We start from the raw sequence: 14,625 nt of genomic DNA on the forward strand, positions 1-14,625 counted from the left end.
CCAGCCTGTACAGGTGCCTGGGGTTCTTCCGGCCCAAATGCAAAACCTTGCACTTTGCCGTGTTGAACCTCATTAGGTTCACCCGAGCCCAGCTTTCCAGCCTGTCGAGGTCCCTCTGAATGGCATCCCTTCCTTCCACCGTATCAACCGCACCACTCAGCTTGGTGTCATCAGCAAACTTGCTGAGGGTGCACTCAATTCCCTCATCGATGTCATTAATAAAGATGTTAAAGAGCACCAGTCCCAAGACAGACCCTTGGGGGACACCACTTGTTACCGGCCTCCACCTGGACATAGAGCCATTGACCACCACCCTCTGTCTGTGGCCTTTCAACCAATTGCTTATCCATTGGGTTGTTGTTTTTACATACACTGTCATCTTTCATTCATAAAATAGCTTAGGTTGGAAGGGATCTCAAAGATCATTTAGTTCCAACCCCACTGCTGCAGGCAGGGTTGCCAACCACTAAATATCAGGCAGTAGATCAAGATGTGTGAGGCCCCATCCAACCTGGCCTTAAACACCTCCAAAGACAGAGATCCACAGCTTCTATGGGCCAGCATCTCACCACCTTCTGAGTGGAAAATTTTTCCCTTGGCATCTAATCCAAATCTCTATTCTCTTCCTCTCTTGTCCTGTCCATCACTCTCTACTCATGTAGAAAATCGATTTCCCTTCTGTTCAGAAGCTCCATTTAAGTACTGGAAGGCCACCATGAGGTCTCCCCTTCTAAAACACCTTAATAAATCTGCATGAGTCAAATCAGGTAAATATCTAATGTTTCACGTTTAAATACTCACAAGCTAAATAGTATTTACAAATGCAAAAGCAAGGCTGAATCACTACAGAGAGTGGTATGGTGCTGTATTTAAGAAAAAATGCAAGTTTGTAAGTCAGAGTTCTACCAAAAATATGCAACCATCTGTTATTAATAGAGTCATGAGTGCAATTTTAATAGATTCTTCTTAATTTTTATTTCTATATTAAATATAGAACCATAGACAACTATGGTTTATAGTATAGTTAATTCAGTATATATTTAAAACATAAAACTGAACATCGAAAAGAGACTGTAATATGGAAGTAAAATTTTAACATCTGAAAGATAGTTCAAGAGACATAGCACCAATGATCTCACATACGAAACAGGAAAGACTAGTTCTTGTTATCAAAGACATTCCAACTTACATTTTCAGGTCCTTTAGTTCCCATGTAGAAGTGAACCATTGTTGATATGGCTTGCAGTGAAAGCAAGAACTGGCTCTGAAATACACAGATGTTGAATTACTTGAAGATACACACACAGATATACATACACAGTTCCTAAAGCTACAAAGCTATACTCACTTCCTCTTCACCCATTTTGGCAAATTCATAAAGAAAGGCAAAGTATTCTGTGAGATGTTTACTGTGTGGCTTAACGCCATGCTCCATAATAGACAAGAGTGTCTTCACAAAACGTGTCACACAAGAGCGACTGCCGATGTCTTCCACAGGACCATCCATGTCATCCGAACTGAAAACAGAAACCAAGTCAGACGTTTCACGCAATGCATGGAGCACACATTCACCTCAGTCTAGTCGTTTTCAGAAAACCCTACACTATTTCACTTTCTCCTAGTACGATATTCAGATCTCCAGAAAAAAACTGAGTTCTGTATTTTGACATAAAAACTCTCTTTCCACATCCTGAATTTTATAGCAGCAATATAGTTATTACTTGGGAAAAAGTTAACAGGATCACAGGCTTAAACCAAAACATCAAAGAAAAAGCACTGTCTTCTCACTATGCATCAAAAAGAATAAATGCTTCATAATTGCAGACAGAGCAATGATTTTGCCAGTAATTAGCAGAACAAAATAGAACCTGTTTTGTTCTTTTTTTCCTACTTTGTGATGACAGCTGATTTAGCTATACAACACAGAATTGGACTTTTAATTTCCTGTTCTGGATAATACAATGTATTATCAGATTCTCATGTGTAAGTAGTAAGATGTATAGTTGCAGGTTATTATTGTCAATGAAAGAAAGATCACACTGAAAAAATCTATTCTAGCAGAACAAATACTTAAAAAATTCTATCTACAGTATTGGCTTCCACAAACACAATAGAATTTTAAGTGAATCAGAGCATTTAGGGTAGAATAATAAACAACTGAAATCAAACAATTTTATGCTTACAAGACCATTTAGAATAATTCATTAAACAAAAAATGGTTGCTGTAATGTAAGTAATAAATAGAAGTTTTCAGGTGTTAGTATTTTACCAGTCTTCCACCCCTGGCTGAAGATAAAGATGTGCATGCACTGGTCTCAGTCTCTGTATCACATGAATGCACAAACGCTGGAACATCTGCAAATGATAAAATATATGAACTCTGCATGTTCATTCTTTTCCGTACGTGTCAATACATATCTACAACAACGAATATTCAGTCTAATACTTCTTTCAGCTCTAATTCATTCAAAGGTTATAGCTGAGATTGATGCACCCACATTCCATTCATTTAAGAGAATAGTCAAACCTGATTTCTTATAAACAGATCTCATTAAGAAGCCCTAAAACCAGTTTTTAATATTAGCGTGCTACTTGAACAGGACTTAGGACCTCTGCTCATAAACATTTTCTCTTCAATCTCTATTTTCTGAAACGTTTATGGACACTTTTAGCAATTTTTTTTTTATACAGCCTCTATCTATAGTGAGAAATTTTGCGTACGTTTTAAGGAAATTCCTTCCAGTCATTTCATTTATAAAAATTCACAAAGGATTAGAGCTTCACCTAAGATTCTGCATAGTGATTATCCATGAAATACAATGCTTTAATGATGGGTCGCATAAAGAAACTCTGTATGGTTCTATATGGAAACATTAATAATAATTCAAAGTTAAAACAGTTCAGGTGAGAAAGTAATTGCAGAAGCTCTTACCTGAACAACCAACAATGTAAATACACGTGTAAGTTAAACTATTAATATTAACTGTGAATATCCAAATACTGCTAACACACGTTTTGTGTTTTTGCATTCTTCAATTTTAAACGTTCCAGAAAGGTAAACAACAAAAACCTGTGACATAATGTACGTAGTTTTCTGAATGTATATCTTTAAACTTTGGTTTTGAATCAATTCAGAACGAAAACATTTTAATGTAAAATATTTTAAACGTTCAGTTTTGTAGAGATCATGTGGGAGCTGTAGAAATCTTAGTAAGTATCTGCTGTGACATTTTGTGACACTAACTACAAACATGGCACGATATTAAAATATATTTTGCTTCAAACAGTAATACTGCCATAGCTAAGTATATCCTGTAAACCATAAACAGGAACGAAAAAGACAACAATTATAGATATTAATGTAGCCTTTCCAAATCACTGTACTTGTCATAAAATTTGTCCATTTCTGCTTACTGATCAAGTAATCACCTGATTAGGAGCATTTTTTCTGTCTCACCTGTCTCACAATCTGATTGGGACACTTTATTAGAATCTGCATTGGCCACCAATCATCATCTGCCATACGATCCAAAAACCACTGCAGAAAACACATATTTTGTTAGTTTTGTTTCAAACTGGTCCTAGTCTGATCTTCTTTTTGCAAAATACTAAGTTTGAAGAAAAACTGGTGTTATGACTATTAAGGAATAAGGAATTATTAATACAAGGGAAATGTAAACATCTTCTGTGCATGCAAAACAAGGAGTAAGGATCAACAGAAACAAACAAAATTAAATCCAGTATCTTCTTATCCCTGTGTTCGTCACACCATTACGCAATTATCTGGAAGGAAATGCTTCTCCTAAAAACTCAGTTAAAGAATCTTGCTGAGTAGGGACAGGCTTAAACAAGAACACAGTTCCTGGTTTAGACCCCTTTTGCATTTTAAAATGTAGAAAAGTCTTACTATTTCTAGAGATAACAATAGAGTACGATACACTCAAAGTTGGACTTTGCAAATAGTACTTTGATTTCCATAAATTTATTTACAGGAAAATAACCTTGAAACAAAGAATTCAAGTTGCTGATATTTTATTTCAAATTCACTCAAATATTCTTTACTATATTAAATTTACTCACCCATTTTAATCATCACAAGCCTACATCATACTATGATTTTACTTTGTCTATACTGAATAAAGTATGCAACTAGGATACAGTATGCAACTAGTATCTTCCTATATTCAAACTATCACAATAAATCTATCACAAACTTTCTTCCAGTATCTCAAAAACAGTTTTCACCACCACAGTGAATTAGTGAATTCTTTGTCTGTGGTTTCTCATTTTTCCTCCGCACTTTTGCCCAAACTCTCTTCAGTCAGCTTCTGCATTTTTTTTTCCTAAAGATTATATATATATAACACATATATATTAACACATTGAGTTGAAGAGCCTCAGTTTTTTAAGAAGGGCATTGCATAAATTTCCACCTACATCTGACAAATACCTGCTTTTAACTCCCTTTTAAGCCTCTATGATGCTGCAGCCTTTCATCACATCCCCCTGGATTCAGTTCCACTTCCTTCCACTCTACTCACTAAGATTTACTCTGTCTTTCCAAATTCATTTTAATGCCTCTTTATTATACAATATACATCATACAATAATCAAATACAAAAGCTGCAATACCACATGGTCTGTCTTCCCAGTGACAAAAGGATTTTGACCTGTTGTCTCATTGCAGGTTTCCAAAAACAAAAGTAATTCCCCAGAATCTGCATTACCAAAGAGGTGGATTTCAGTTCATAGTGCGCAAATACGCCAACTGTGATACTTCATAGTCCAAAACATTCCAGAGATATGAATCTCCAGGAAAGTTAAACAATACATAGAAAGTTGGCTTGTACTTTGCTGAGTTCTAAGTCACTTACTTCACAAGCTGCCTGACTGTTATTAAACTGCTTTGTTAAAAGCTCAATCCACTGAAGCATTGTAGGCTGTAAAAAGAAATACAGAAAAAATCTTTAACTTAAAAATCTCTAAACACTCAGTTAGAACACTGAATTTTAAGCATATAGCATACATGCATGCAGCTACAAACCACTATACATATTGAAACCAATGTAAGTCACACAATGCTTAACTATCCACATATTTCCATTTTGTCATCATATTGGAATCTCATTCTTACAATGTGAGGCACTCTAGAATTAGTAATATGTCATAAAACACAGACGAGAAAATTAAAAGCCTACTGAGAATAAAAGTAGTTCAGAATAAAGTTTCCTTGCTGCTAACTACACTAGTTGTAACTAGCGTTTACAACTGCTGTTCAGTGACAAACAATGTCCTCTACATCAGACTTTAACAAGTACTTGCTAAATCATGAATCATCTATGAATTTAGAAATGAAAAGAACACAAGGTCTGTTGCTCCCAATGCTTTGCTGAGGCAAAGTAACCTAAATCCAGATCACACATTCTTCCACCGTGCAGTGTTAATTATGTTACACATTTTGTTTATAATAAAATGTGTTGAATGACAGTCTTTAAACATTTTTTGTCCACTGTACTCAGTACATCTCAGTATCACACTTTTACAGTGAAAAAGTACACTTTTCAGTATGTTCATGCATCTACTCCAAAAGAATTTACAAGTAAACAGAATACCTTTTCCTTTGAATGAATAAATGTCTCTAGTACAAAAGAAGTGCTTAACTGTGGGAGGAAAAAAGAACCATTAATCACAGAATACCCAAATTAAAATATAAATGGTATTCATTTTAAATAAGCAAAATAAACTTTTGAAGTATTTACCTTTGCTGTCATCAGGGAAACTGCTTTTGGATCTGGTAGCGTGCTTGGGATGCTACTACACAAATGCCACATAAACCTAGAGTCAGTAATTTTATTTGTTAATTTTAAAAAATAATGAAAATCTGCAAGAAGAAAAGAAGCATTAATATTACATTTTTAAAGAAAACTTACCCAAAATATGTATGTTCAAAAATGTTCTTGTCTTGAAGAAACTGCATGTTATCATGCCATATCCACTGAAGAAAAAATGCTAACATCAGATACAAGAAAGCAGTTTATTTCACTACATTAAGACTGATTCTAAGAATATTTAAATGTTTCCTGTGGATAAGAAATCAGTATTTTTTAAATGAAAAATTATTTTTAGAATAATTTATTCTATTTCAAAGGACTTGTTCAAAGTTGTTCTGTTTACACTACACCACACAGTAGTTCTGCCTGCTCTCTGACTGCAGAACAGAGCTCAGGATCTTTCCCTTGCTGTGATCTCATTTTCCCAACCAAATTACATTTTTAGGATGCATTTTTCAGAAGTGATCCAGCATCTTCATGAAGAACCACATCTCAAAACCGTATCTTGATATCTATGTTCATATAACAACTTAACAATAAAATTCCCTTAGATATGTAGTTTCACTAACTGAAATAAACTTGACATTCCAGTAGCTTAATCAGAACTCTGAGTAAAAATCTGACTCATCATTAACAGCAGAGATTTTTACAGTATGCCTGTTTCTCACTCAGAAATGATGTTTTTGACCAAATCTGTTTGTAGCATTTTTCACGTTCAAATGGTTTTAAAGTTTAAACCTGTTAAAATCTGTTACTGCTTTGAAGACTGAGAAACACGTCATGATTTTTTGGCTAACAATGAAGAATCTTTTGAAGTTAAGAATTAAACAGAACAAACGATATATCAATACTTCTGACAAGAGCATGCAGGGAATCTGATTTGCCTTTCAAGTGATAAAAAAGTAGAAGAATCCCTTTCAATTCCACACTGATGATAAACCTAGCACAGTGAGGTACCCAGTATAGTACCTTGCCCCTCTGCGCTGTCTTTTCCAGTTCCCCAGGCTATACATGAATAAATAGTGTCCTCATATTTATAACCAGGTATCCTAAGTTTGAGCAGTACTCAACACTAAGGAGAACAGGTAGATGTACCTCAGGAAGACATTTCTCCTACTCATTTTATTCATACCTGGGCTACCTTCTCCATGACTATGTGTAAGAAAGGAACCTTTTCTAGCTGATGCTCCTTTACCTTAAACGCAGTCTACCAATACTTTACAACCCACTATGAAAAAGTGTGAGGAAAAGCTGGAACTACTCTTGGAACTAATTACTGTTATGTCCTTCCTGAAAGCAGTTATTTGCTGAGAAACTGTAAGATAAAAAGGATGGTGGTTAATGAGAATACTTTCTGTACTGCTGTAAGTATTGAGGGAACACTGATATAAGCTCACAAAAACCAAACAGTAACAAAAAGCGTTTCACTTTTTTTTTTTTTTTTAGAAATATGAAGCAGAACAATATAGATGCTTGAATTAAAATTTACATGACAGAATGAGAAAGCACCTGAAATTTATATACAGCGTGAACTTTCATTTACTTCCAATTCAACAGCATTCTCCTGAGGACTACATCTAAATAAAAGGATCATCATTTTTCTGATTCCAATTTTATTTGTTTTCATGTTTTTACTCAGATTCCTGATTTGTTTAGGATTTCTTGTAGCATTTTAAAATTGGTGTCAAAAAAAATCAACTTGTACCTCCAGCAATTCCGAAGAAACATCAAATTCGTAGTCTTTGCCATTTTCCTCTTCCAGCTCCATCCGTTTGTAAAACAGCATGTAAGCACTGTGTGTCTTTAAGAAAAAAAATCTGTATAATTTTTGTTTTCAGAGAAATTATGGAAGTATAAATGTGATCATATAACACATATGGAAGAGAAATACCTTTTCAAAGGAGAAGTCCATAAATTTATCAGTAACAGAATCATATGTTTTTGTCTGCAAAGAAGAAAGTAACATTATTAAATACAAGCTTCTTTAATGATCTGGTCAATGACAGTCCATATAAATATGCACATGAACTACTTCAAGACAGCTGTAGAGGTGATGCTGACAGTTTATTTCTTGCAGCAAGTAGTCATTTCTCTTTTTTCTTCCATTGTGATCTACTATTTACTATGACTTTCAAAATTGCTATGCAGTATTTTGGCTTTTTCAATGCAACTGTCTTATCCATCTCACTGACACCTCTTCCTTCCTGGTTCCTAAAAGGTATTTAATCCCTTTGCCAAATCAAAACAATTTTTTTCTTAAATTTATTTATTTCAGCATACTGTTTTTATATGGAAAGAGGATTCTGAACCATTTTAATAAGAAACTGCATTATTAATGCTTTTATATAATTATATATAGAAATTTAATTTAAAAAGTTATCAATTCAAGCTGACTCTGAGAATCAGTGTTGTTTTACAGTTCTCTGCATTACTATGTAAAAATACTTAGGCTGATGTCAAAAGGTGGTGAACTGATGCAAAATACAAAGCTGTTACTGTATTAAGAAACCTTGAACTACCGAAAGCAAATACCAACTTAAGACATTTTATCTTCTTGCAATAAAAGGAACAAATAAAATCACTTAAACTTGCGGATCCACCACTCTGAAAATCACTTAATATTAAAACACTTAATAGAGTTCAAACTTTCCAATCAAACAACAGTATGGCTATACAGAATTCCAAAAGATTTTTCAGCTCTATCATTAATTAAGAAGGATCTGATTGCAAGAGGTTTACAGATAAGAATTTGGAAATTACTGAAACAAGGCACACACAAAGACAAAAAGCCTTGCTTTTCCAGTAACTATTCCTTCACTTAATAGCCTGAGTGACAAAACCACACTGGAGAAGAATTCCTGAATTAGCTGCATACTCACCTTTTTTAACAAGCAAATAAATAATATGATAAAAGTGGATACAGTAGAAGAAATAGCTAAATTCTCTTCTTTGGAGAGAGATTTCACTAATTCATTTTGATTAATGAGTAATACATTCACAAATTCAATAAGATATTTATGGGAGGAATTAAGACCCTTCTCCTTTATTGGTTTAACTTCAGTCATACAGAAAGGGAAGAAAAAGGAGAGAACTTGCATGACTAGCCTGCAAGTATTCTGCAGAGTTTTTCATTTCTGAAAGAAGAACACCCTTTGAAGAGATCAGCAGTGAAAGAACAACTGATATAAACAAGCATAACTTAGTATCACTTGCACAACAAAGATGTCAAAAGTTTTAACACAACTCAGCTTAAACTTCTATTTTCTCATACATTCCAGAACAGATGGCAAACCAGAGATGAACACTACAGATTACTTCATGAAAGTCCTCAGAACAGACATTCTAATGGTTGAACATGACAAAGACAGAAGTCATAACTTACAGTCATTTCTCCACCAAAACATTCTGAGGCAAGCTGTGTTGAATCAAATGGTTTTACTTCAGCATCGTTGAAAAGATACCTATAAGAACAGCAAGCTTTTGAAACAACTGTTGTTTGTTTCTCAGGGCAAATGAGAGTACAACAAAGAAAGTGATGCTTCAGGTTAAGCATTTTTCGGAATTTCTACTACTTAGCTCAAATCACAGCAAACTAATAAGTGATTCCCAAAGTGACCTTTTTTCAATAAGGGCAGGAAGTCAGTATTTCAACAGATGTATTTATTTAACTCCAGAAACACATTATTTTCCACTTTTTCCGAATATGACTGGTAGAAATAAAGTTCTCACGCAGTCAAAATTTGCCCTTACTTTTTTAGATTGAGCAAAATGGAAATAAAAAGAAGAGAATCATAGAATTTATCAGTATAACTCTAATAGAAGGTGGCGAAGAAAGACTGTACAGAATTATGGATAGCCTTTTGAGCAGACATCAGCCACCGTCTGGAAATTTTTCAAAAAATGTTCCAGCCAGTTATTAAAGAGAACAGGAAAAGAAGAAGTCTCGTCTTTTGTTGCAGGGCCGCAGCTGAGAGTCTGAGATATGAACATAAGCATCTTCCATACAAGATGCAGCGAGTTTAAAGGGAAGAAAAATTAAAATTGTTGTTTTAAACTACAGAAAATGGACAAAATTAAAAGGAACAAAGACTGCAATCATTAATACTGCTATACATTCAGAGGTAACCCCTTTTATCATGAAGGGTTATCTATTAAATCTTACTGTTCACACACACTGAAATAGACAAAATAGTCATTGATACTCATGTGAAAAACCAAGCACTGGCTATATTGCAAGCCCTAGCCTGGTATTCTCTTGCTGCCTGTGGCCAAGGATCACCACAGTTGCTTCCACTACAGCACACAAACATGTATATGTAAATCAGTATACAAATACCTAGCAAATTCTAAAAACTTGTGCTCTTGAAAAGACCCACACCACATAGGACACCGTTGACAAAGTCAATAATTTTTAATTACTTCAACATACAAAACAATGAAATTTAGCTTTGCATAACTCACCATTTGTTGTTTTTGTAAGCATGGGGATTTACTATATCTCTGATGAAACTGTAATAATGTCCACCATCTGCTGTTCCTGTATGAACTGTTACACCGATGAGATCATACTCATAACTCTCTGTTTCTTTCAAATATTCACCGTCTTCCTTAAAACCTTAAGTAATACAACACCGAGTATTATTTCCTAAGCATATGAGTTTCCATGTTAGTATCTTACATAAACATGTCCCGCAATTAACTTAAAACTCGTCCTAACCTTTCAGCAGGGTACAATGACAGCCAGAAAATCCATATCCAGAACAAAGAGTATAGATCTCAGCTCCTTGTTTTAAAGGAGCTTTAAAAACAAGGGTTTTTTTGCAAAGCATCACTATACTAAAGAGATTGGAACTAACAAGTTCGCACACCATGATTACAACGGTATCAGTCAGCCCTTTCCTGAAGTTCAACCATTACTCTGAAAAATCAAAATAGGCCAGTAATAAACTGAGCACATATATTTGTAACCACCCCGTATTTTAAAACTGAACTTAATAGTTCAAACTGAACTGCACACGAAAGCAAAAATAATTAACCAGTCTTTTTGTACTAAAGAAAATGTGTGCCTTTCAGAATATAGGTCAATAAAAAAACTTCTGATTTTCTTTTAAAACATCTCAATTGTCCACAAACATTACAATTGTAGGAGGCATACCTTCTTTCCTGTCATTTTTTCCCATGAGGAAATCTTCAGTATAAGGTGTCATATCCAAACGCAGAGGGAATGAAAAATGAGTGTTCACTTTCTCCTTCATCATAGTTACCATATTAAATGTATATCTCATAGTGTTGAAGCTTAAGATACGAGGTAGTTTCTTAAAACATGCCCTAAATGATTTAAAGCAGTTGTGATTTAGTTGGTTGAACTGTATTTCCACAAAGATTTTCAACACATTTATTTCAAACATGAAATTGGAAATCTGTTAAGAAAATCACGTACATATAAAGTTCAGCAATTTTAACGCCTTACAGTAGGGCAGTAACTGGCAGCAGAAATGTCAAATTGAGCTTACTGAACAATTTCATTTAGCACTGTGCCTTGGAAAAGGGATTGAATTTGCTCACTGTGTGTTTTCTAAAACAATATAGTAAAAGGAGCCATGAAGGAATTTAGCAGTGCAAATCTCCCTACCAGATAGAATTACTATCCTGCCACTGACAAGTTTCAACAAAGAACGTACCTTCTATTATACCTCATAAACTTTTCATTACTGATTTCTAAGCAGGTCACTTTCACTTTATAACAGCTACAAAATCAACTACGAGTTTTTTCATCTCGAAGAATTAAATTTTGTTAGTTGCAGTAAAAGGACAAGGCAACATTTTTATCTCCCTGTTCATTAGTAGACTGTAAAAATTTTTTATACATTTTAGAATACCTGTTTTAAACTAAGAAATACAGGGCTACTATGAAACTTGCAGTTATCCTGCATAATGAATAACACAAACACTTTTCAACAAGAAATGCTGAAATAATTCATCTTCTAAAAATTGGAAAAGATTTACAAGTTACTGATTTGACATATTTAGAATAATAGAACAGTTTGAGTTGGAAGACACCCTTTAAAGATCATCTAGTCCAACTTCCTTGCAATGAACAGAGACACATGCAGTTCCATCATGTTGCTCAGAGCTCCGTTCAGTCTGATCCTGAGTATCTCCAAGAACGGGCATCCACCACCTCTCTGGTCAACCTGCTCCAGAGCCCTTATTGTACAAAACTTGTTTCTTATCTCATGTCTAAATCTCCCCTAGAGAGTTTTTCTTTTGATAAGCCCATACCCTTGGATTTTGTAATATTCTAACAGTCTCGTATTGCTGCTTTTAAAAAACAATTCTTTGGATACACTTCATACTTTTCTGATGTATTTTAGAGTATAACCTGCAAACACTTTGAGCTCCTTTTCTTCCCCCTCAGCCAATTAGACACAATGCTGGGAGTTCTGGCCTAGAGCTTTTGCAAGTCACAAAGCAGTCATTTAATATTTCCTGAGCATACACTTCCAGTAATCTCATTCTATTCCACAAAGGTCTTGAACATTTTGCTGTCTAGCAGATCATCTTATAAGATGCCTCTGTTTTGAAAATTTGATTTCTTAGGTTCGTTCTCATTTTGCACAAGGACCACATCCTTACAGGCCTTCACATTAGTAAAATGAGTGAAACCACAGTCTGTTTCATCTGAAGAATTAATCTAACAGGAATGGTAATCTCTGCAATTTACTAAAAAGAAACATTAGGACTATTTTTCTTAATCTTACCTTTTTTCAGCCCGCACTTTTTTCCCACAATGAGAACAGGTATACATGTTATCACCTTCCAAGGTATCTTTAATAGTTACTTCATCAAGAGATTCCTACATATAACAACAAATTCAGAAGGAGGTTATGTTTATTTCAGATATTATCTCTTGTGCTTACGTGGCCTGCTTTTCAAAACCTCTCTCCTAGTCTTAAAGCAAGTTTAATCAACATATCCACAAGTCATGAAATAAACTCATCATATGCAACAAAAAAGGAAGAAGAAAAAGCATGCGACTGAACTTTTCTGAAGAGTATGACATTATTATGGAAGATCAGTTCCTCAAAACCCAAATACAAATTTCAGGAGAAAATTCAAATAAATGGTACTCAATATTCTGAGCTTTCCCAAAGAATTCAGGTGCTCTAACTCCAAATTCCAAGTGTAAGGATTAAAATAGTTATTTAAAAACCCCAATAACCTAAGATTAATATATAAATATTAAATATAATATATAATATATATAGTATATATAAATATACTCAATAAATATTGAGTATAAATTCTCAATTAGCTTAATAAACAGAACATACTAATAAAATCTTTTGACATTTACAATTCTCATACATTTTTCAAACACAGAAGAAAGTATTGCCAGTAACACAGTCTTTATTCCATTCCATGAGCACACTGCACTGAACACATGAAACAATTTGACTGAATCACCTCCTCATATCAACCTAGAAACACCTAAACTACAGCACAGAAAAAGAAATCATCCACATGTCCAATATGAAGTTTTCTATTACGCTTTTACACTTGCCATCTATTTTAATCCATCTGAACCTGACATTACTTACGTAAATATTCTTCATATCTGCTACCTGGCATCTTACTGTATAGAACTCTTCAGCAGTCTGGCTTACATGTTCACAGTCCTAAATCACAGCAATGCAAGAGCAACACATGAAATAACTGTATTGAGAGGCTAAAAGTATCTTGAAAACATATGGACAGGGAAAGATTACTTACCAAGGAAACAACATTGTTTGTGATAACACCTCCAAACAAACTTTTCACTGTGTTTTTCTGTGAATGAATTAATAAAATCTGTCAAGGATATTTGAACAAATCCGTAACTTTTTAAGTGCTCTTTTGCTACCTCTCAATAACTCACCAGTTCTGGAGACATCTCTTCTATTTTTGTGATCAGGTCAGTGAAGAATTCAGTCATATCTTTTTGCTCTCCAGTGTTCAGTGGCTGCTTATCCATGGTATAAGTTTTACAAAAAGGCCGTGGATTATATGCTTTACATTCACTTTCCTTTAGGTAAAAAAAAATATTAAACAAATCAACCACAAATCCTCGTACTTTCACATTACACAGATATACCAAACACATGCATACAAATGTCAGTGTACATCTCATAGACAACAAAGTTATCTAAACGTTTAAATGCATCTGACAAATGGTAAAACAATTTTAAACTATCATCATTATGATATTCATTATTAATAAAAATAGTATCAGTAAAATATAATCTAAAATACTTAATAAAGGAAGTCACCATTAAAAAATCCAGACTGAAGACACGGCACGTTCAGGTCTTTACCTATCTGCTCAGATACAATAAATGGTACTATAAGCATCAGACAGTACCTATGGATTTCAGAACACTGGACTTAGATCTTGACAGATGTTTAATTCTCATTCAGCTGTTTCCATAATACAAACTACATCTAGTTACCCAGTGCAAGAGATCAGTTAGAGAAAAAAACTTGAATTCCAAACAGTTGTTCTATAATGCATTACCCATTCCAATGTCTTGCATGCTGCAGATACAGAACCAAATTACAGCAGATTATTATCCTTGCAAACCTGACAGACCTATTATTTTTGTTAAATCACATGTGGCCATACGGTGTTTCCTGTTAATATTACCAGGTTCAAACTAAGTCCTTTGTAAAGATATAAATAATAAATCCTCAGCAATCTAGCCATGTACGATGGAGTAATGGCATCAGTAGACAAAGCAGAATGAGGAAGAGCAAC

General features: G+C 34.2%; 1 protein-coding gene across 1 annotated transcript in view; it reads right to left on the bottom strand.

The window, feature by feature from the left end:
- The window catches only part of USP34 (ubiquitin specific peptidase 34), a 122,846-nt gene that overhangs the window by 21,600 nt on the left and 86,621 nt on the right, over positions 1-14,625 (bottom strand). Inside the window, exons 39-55 of the mRNA XM_042875357.1 lie at positions 13,750-14,016; positions 13,605-13,661; positions 13,433-13,510; positions 12,593-12,687; positions 10,987-11,159; positions 10,293-10,446; positions 9,214-9,292; positions 7,723-7,776; positions 7,537-7,632; positions 5,931-5,995; positions 5,760-5,835; positions 5,613-5,660; positions 4,875-4,940; positions 3,458-3,538; positions 2,270-2,355; positions 1,349-1,517; positions 1,190-1,264 (exon numbers count right to left, since the gene is read on the bottom strand). Coding sequence (XP_042731291.1) covers positions 1,190-1,264; positions 1,349-1,517; positions 2,270-2,355; positions 3,458-3,538; positions 4,875-4,940; positions 5,613-5,660; positions 5,760-5,835; positions 5,931-5,995; positions 7,537-7,632; positions 7,723-7,776; positions 9,214-9,292; positions 10,293-10,446; positions 10,987-11,159; positions 12,593-12,687; positions 13,433-13,510; positions 13,605-13,661; positions 13,750-14,016 — 1,719 coding nt within the window. The remainder of the gene's footprint in view (positions 1-1,189; positions 1,265-1,348; positions 1,518-2,269; positions 2,356-3,457; positions 3,539-4,874; positions 4,941-5,612; positions 5,661-5,759; positions 5,836-5,930; positions 5,996-7,536; positions 7,633-7,722; positions 7,777-9,213; positions 9,293-10,292; positions 10,447-10,986; positions 11,160-12,592; positions 12,688-13,432; positions 13,511-13,604; positions 13,662-13,749; positions 14,017-14,625) is intronic.

This window comes from Lagopus leucura, unplaced genomic scaffold, assembly GCF_019238085.1.
Source record: "Lagopus leucura isolate 7727_CA_CO unplaced genomic scaffold, USGS_WTPT01 Super-Scaffold_73, whole genome shotgun sequence".
NCBI classification, from domain to species: Eukaryota; Metazoa; Chordata; class Aves; order Galliformes; family Phasianidae; genus Lagopus; species Lagopus leucura.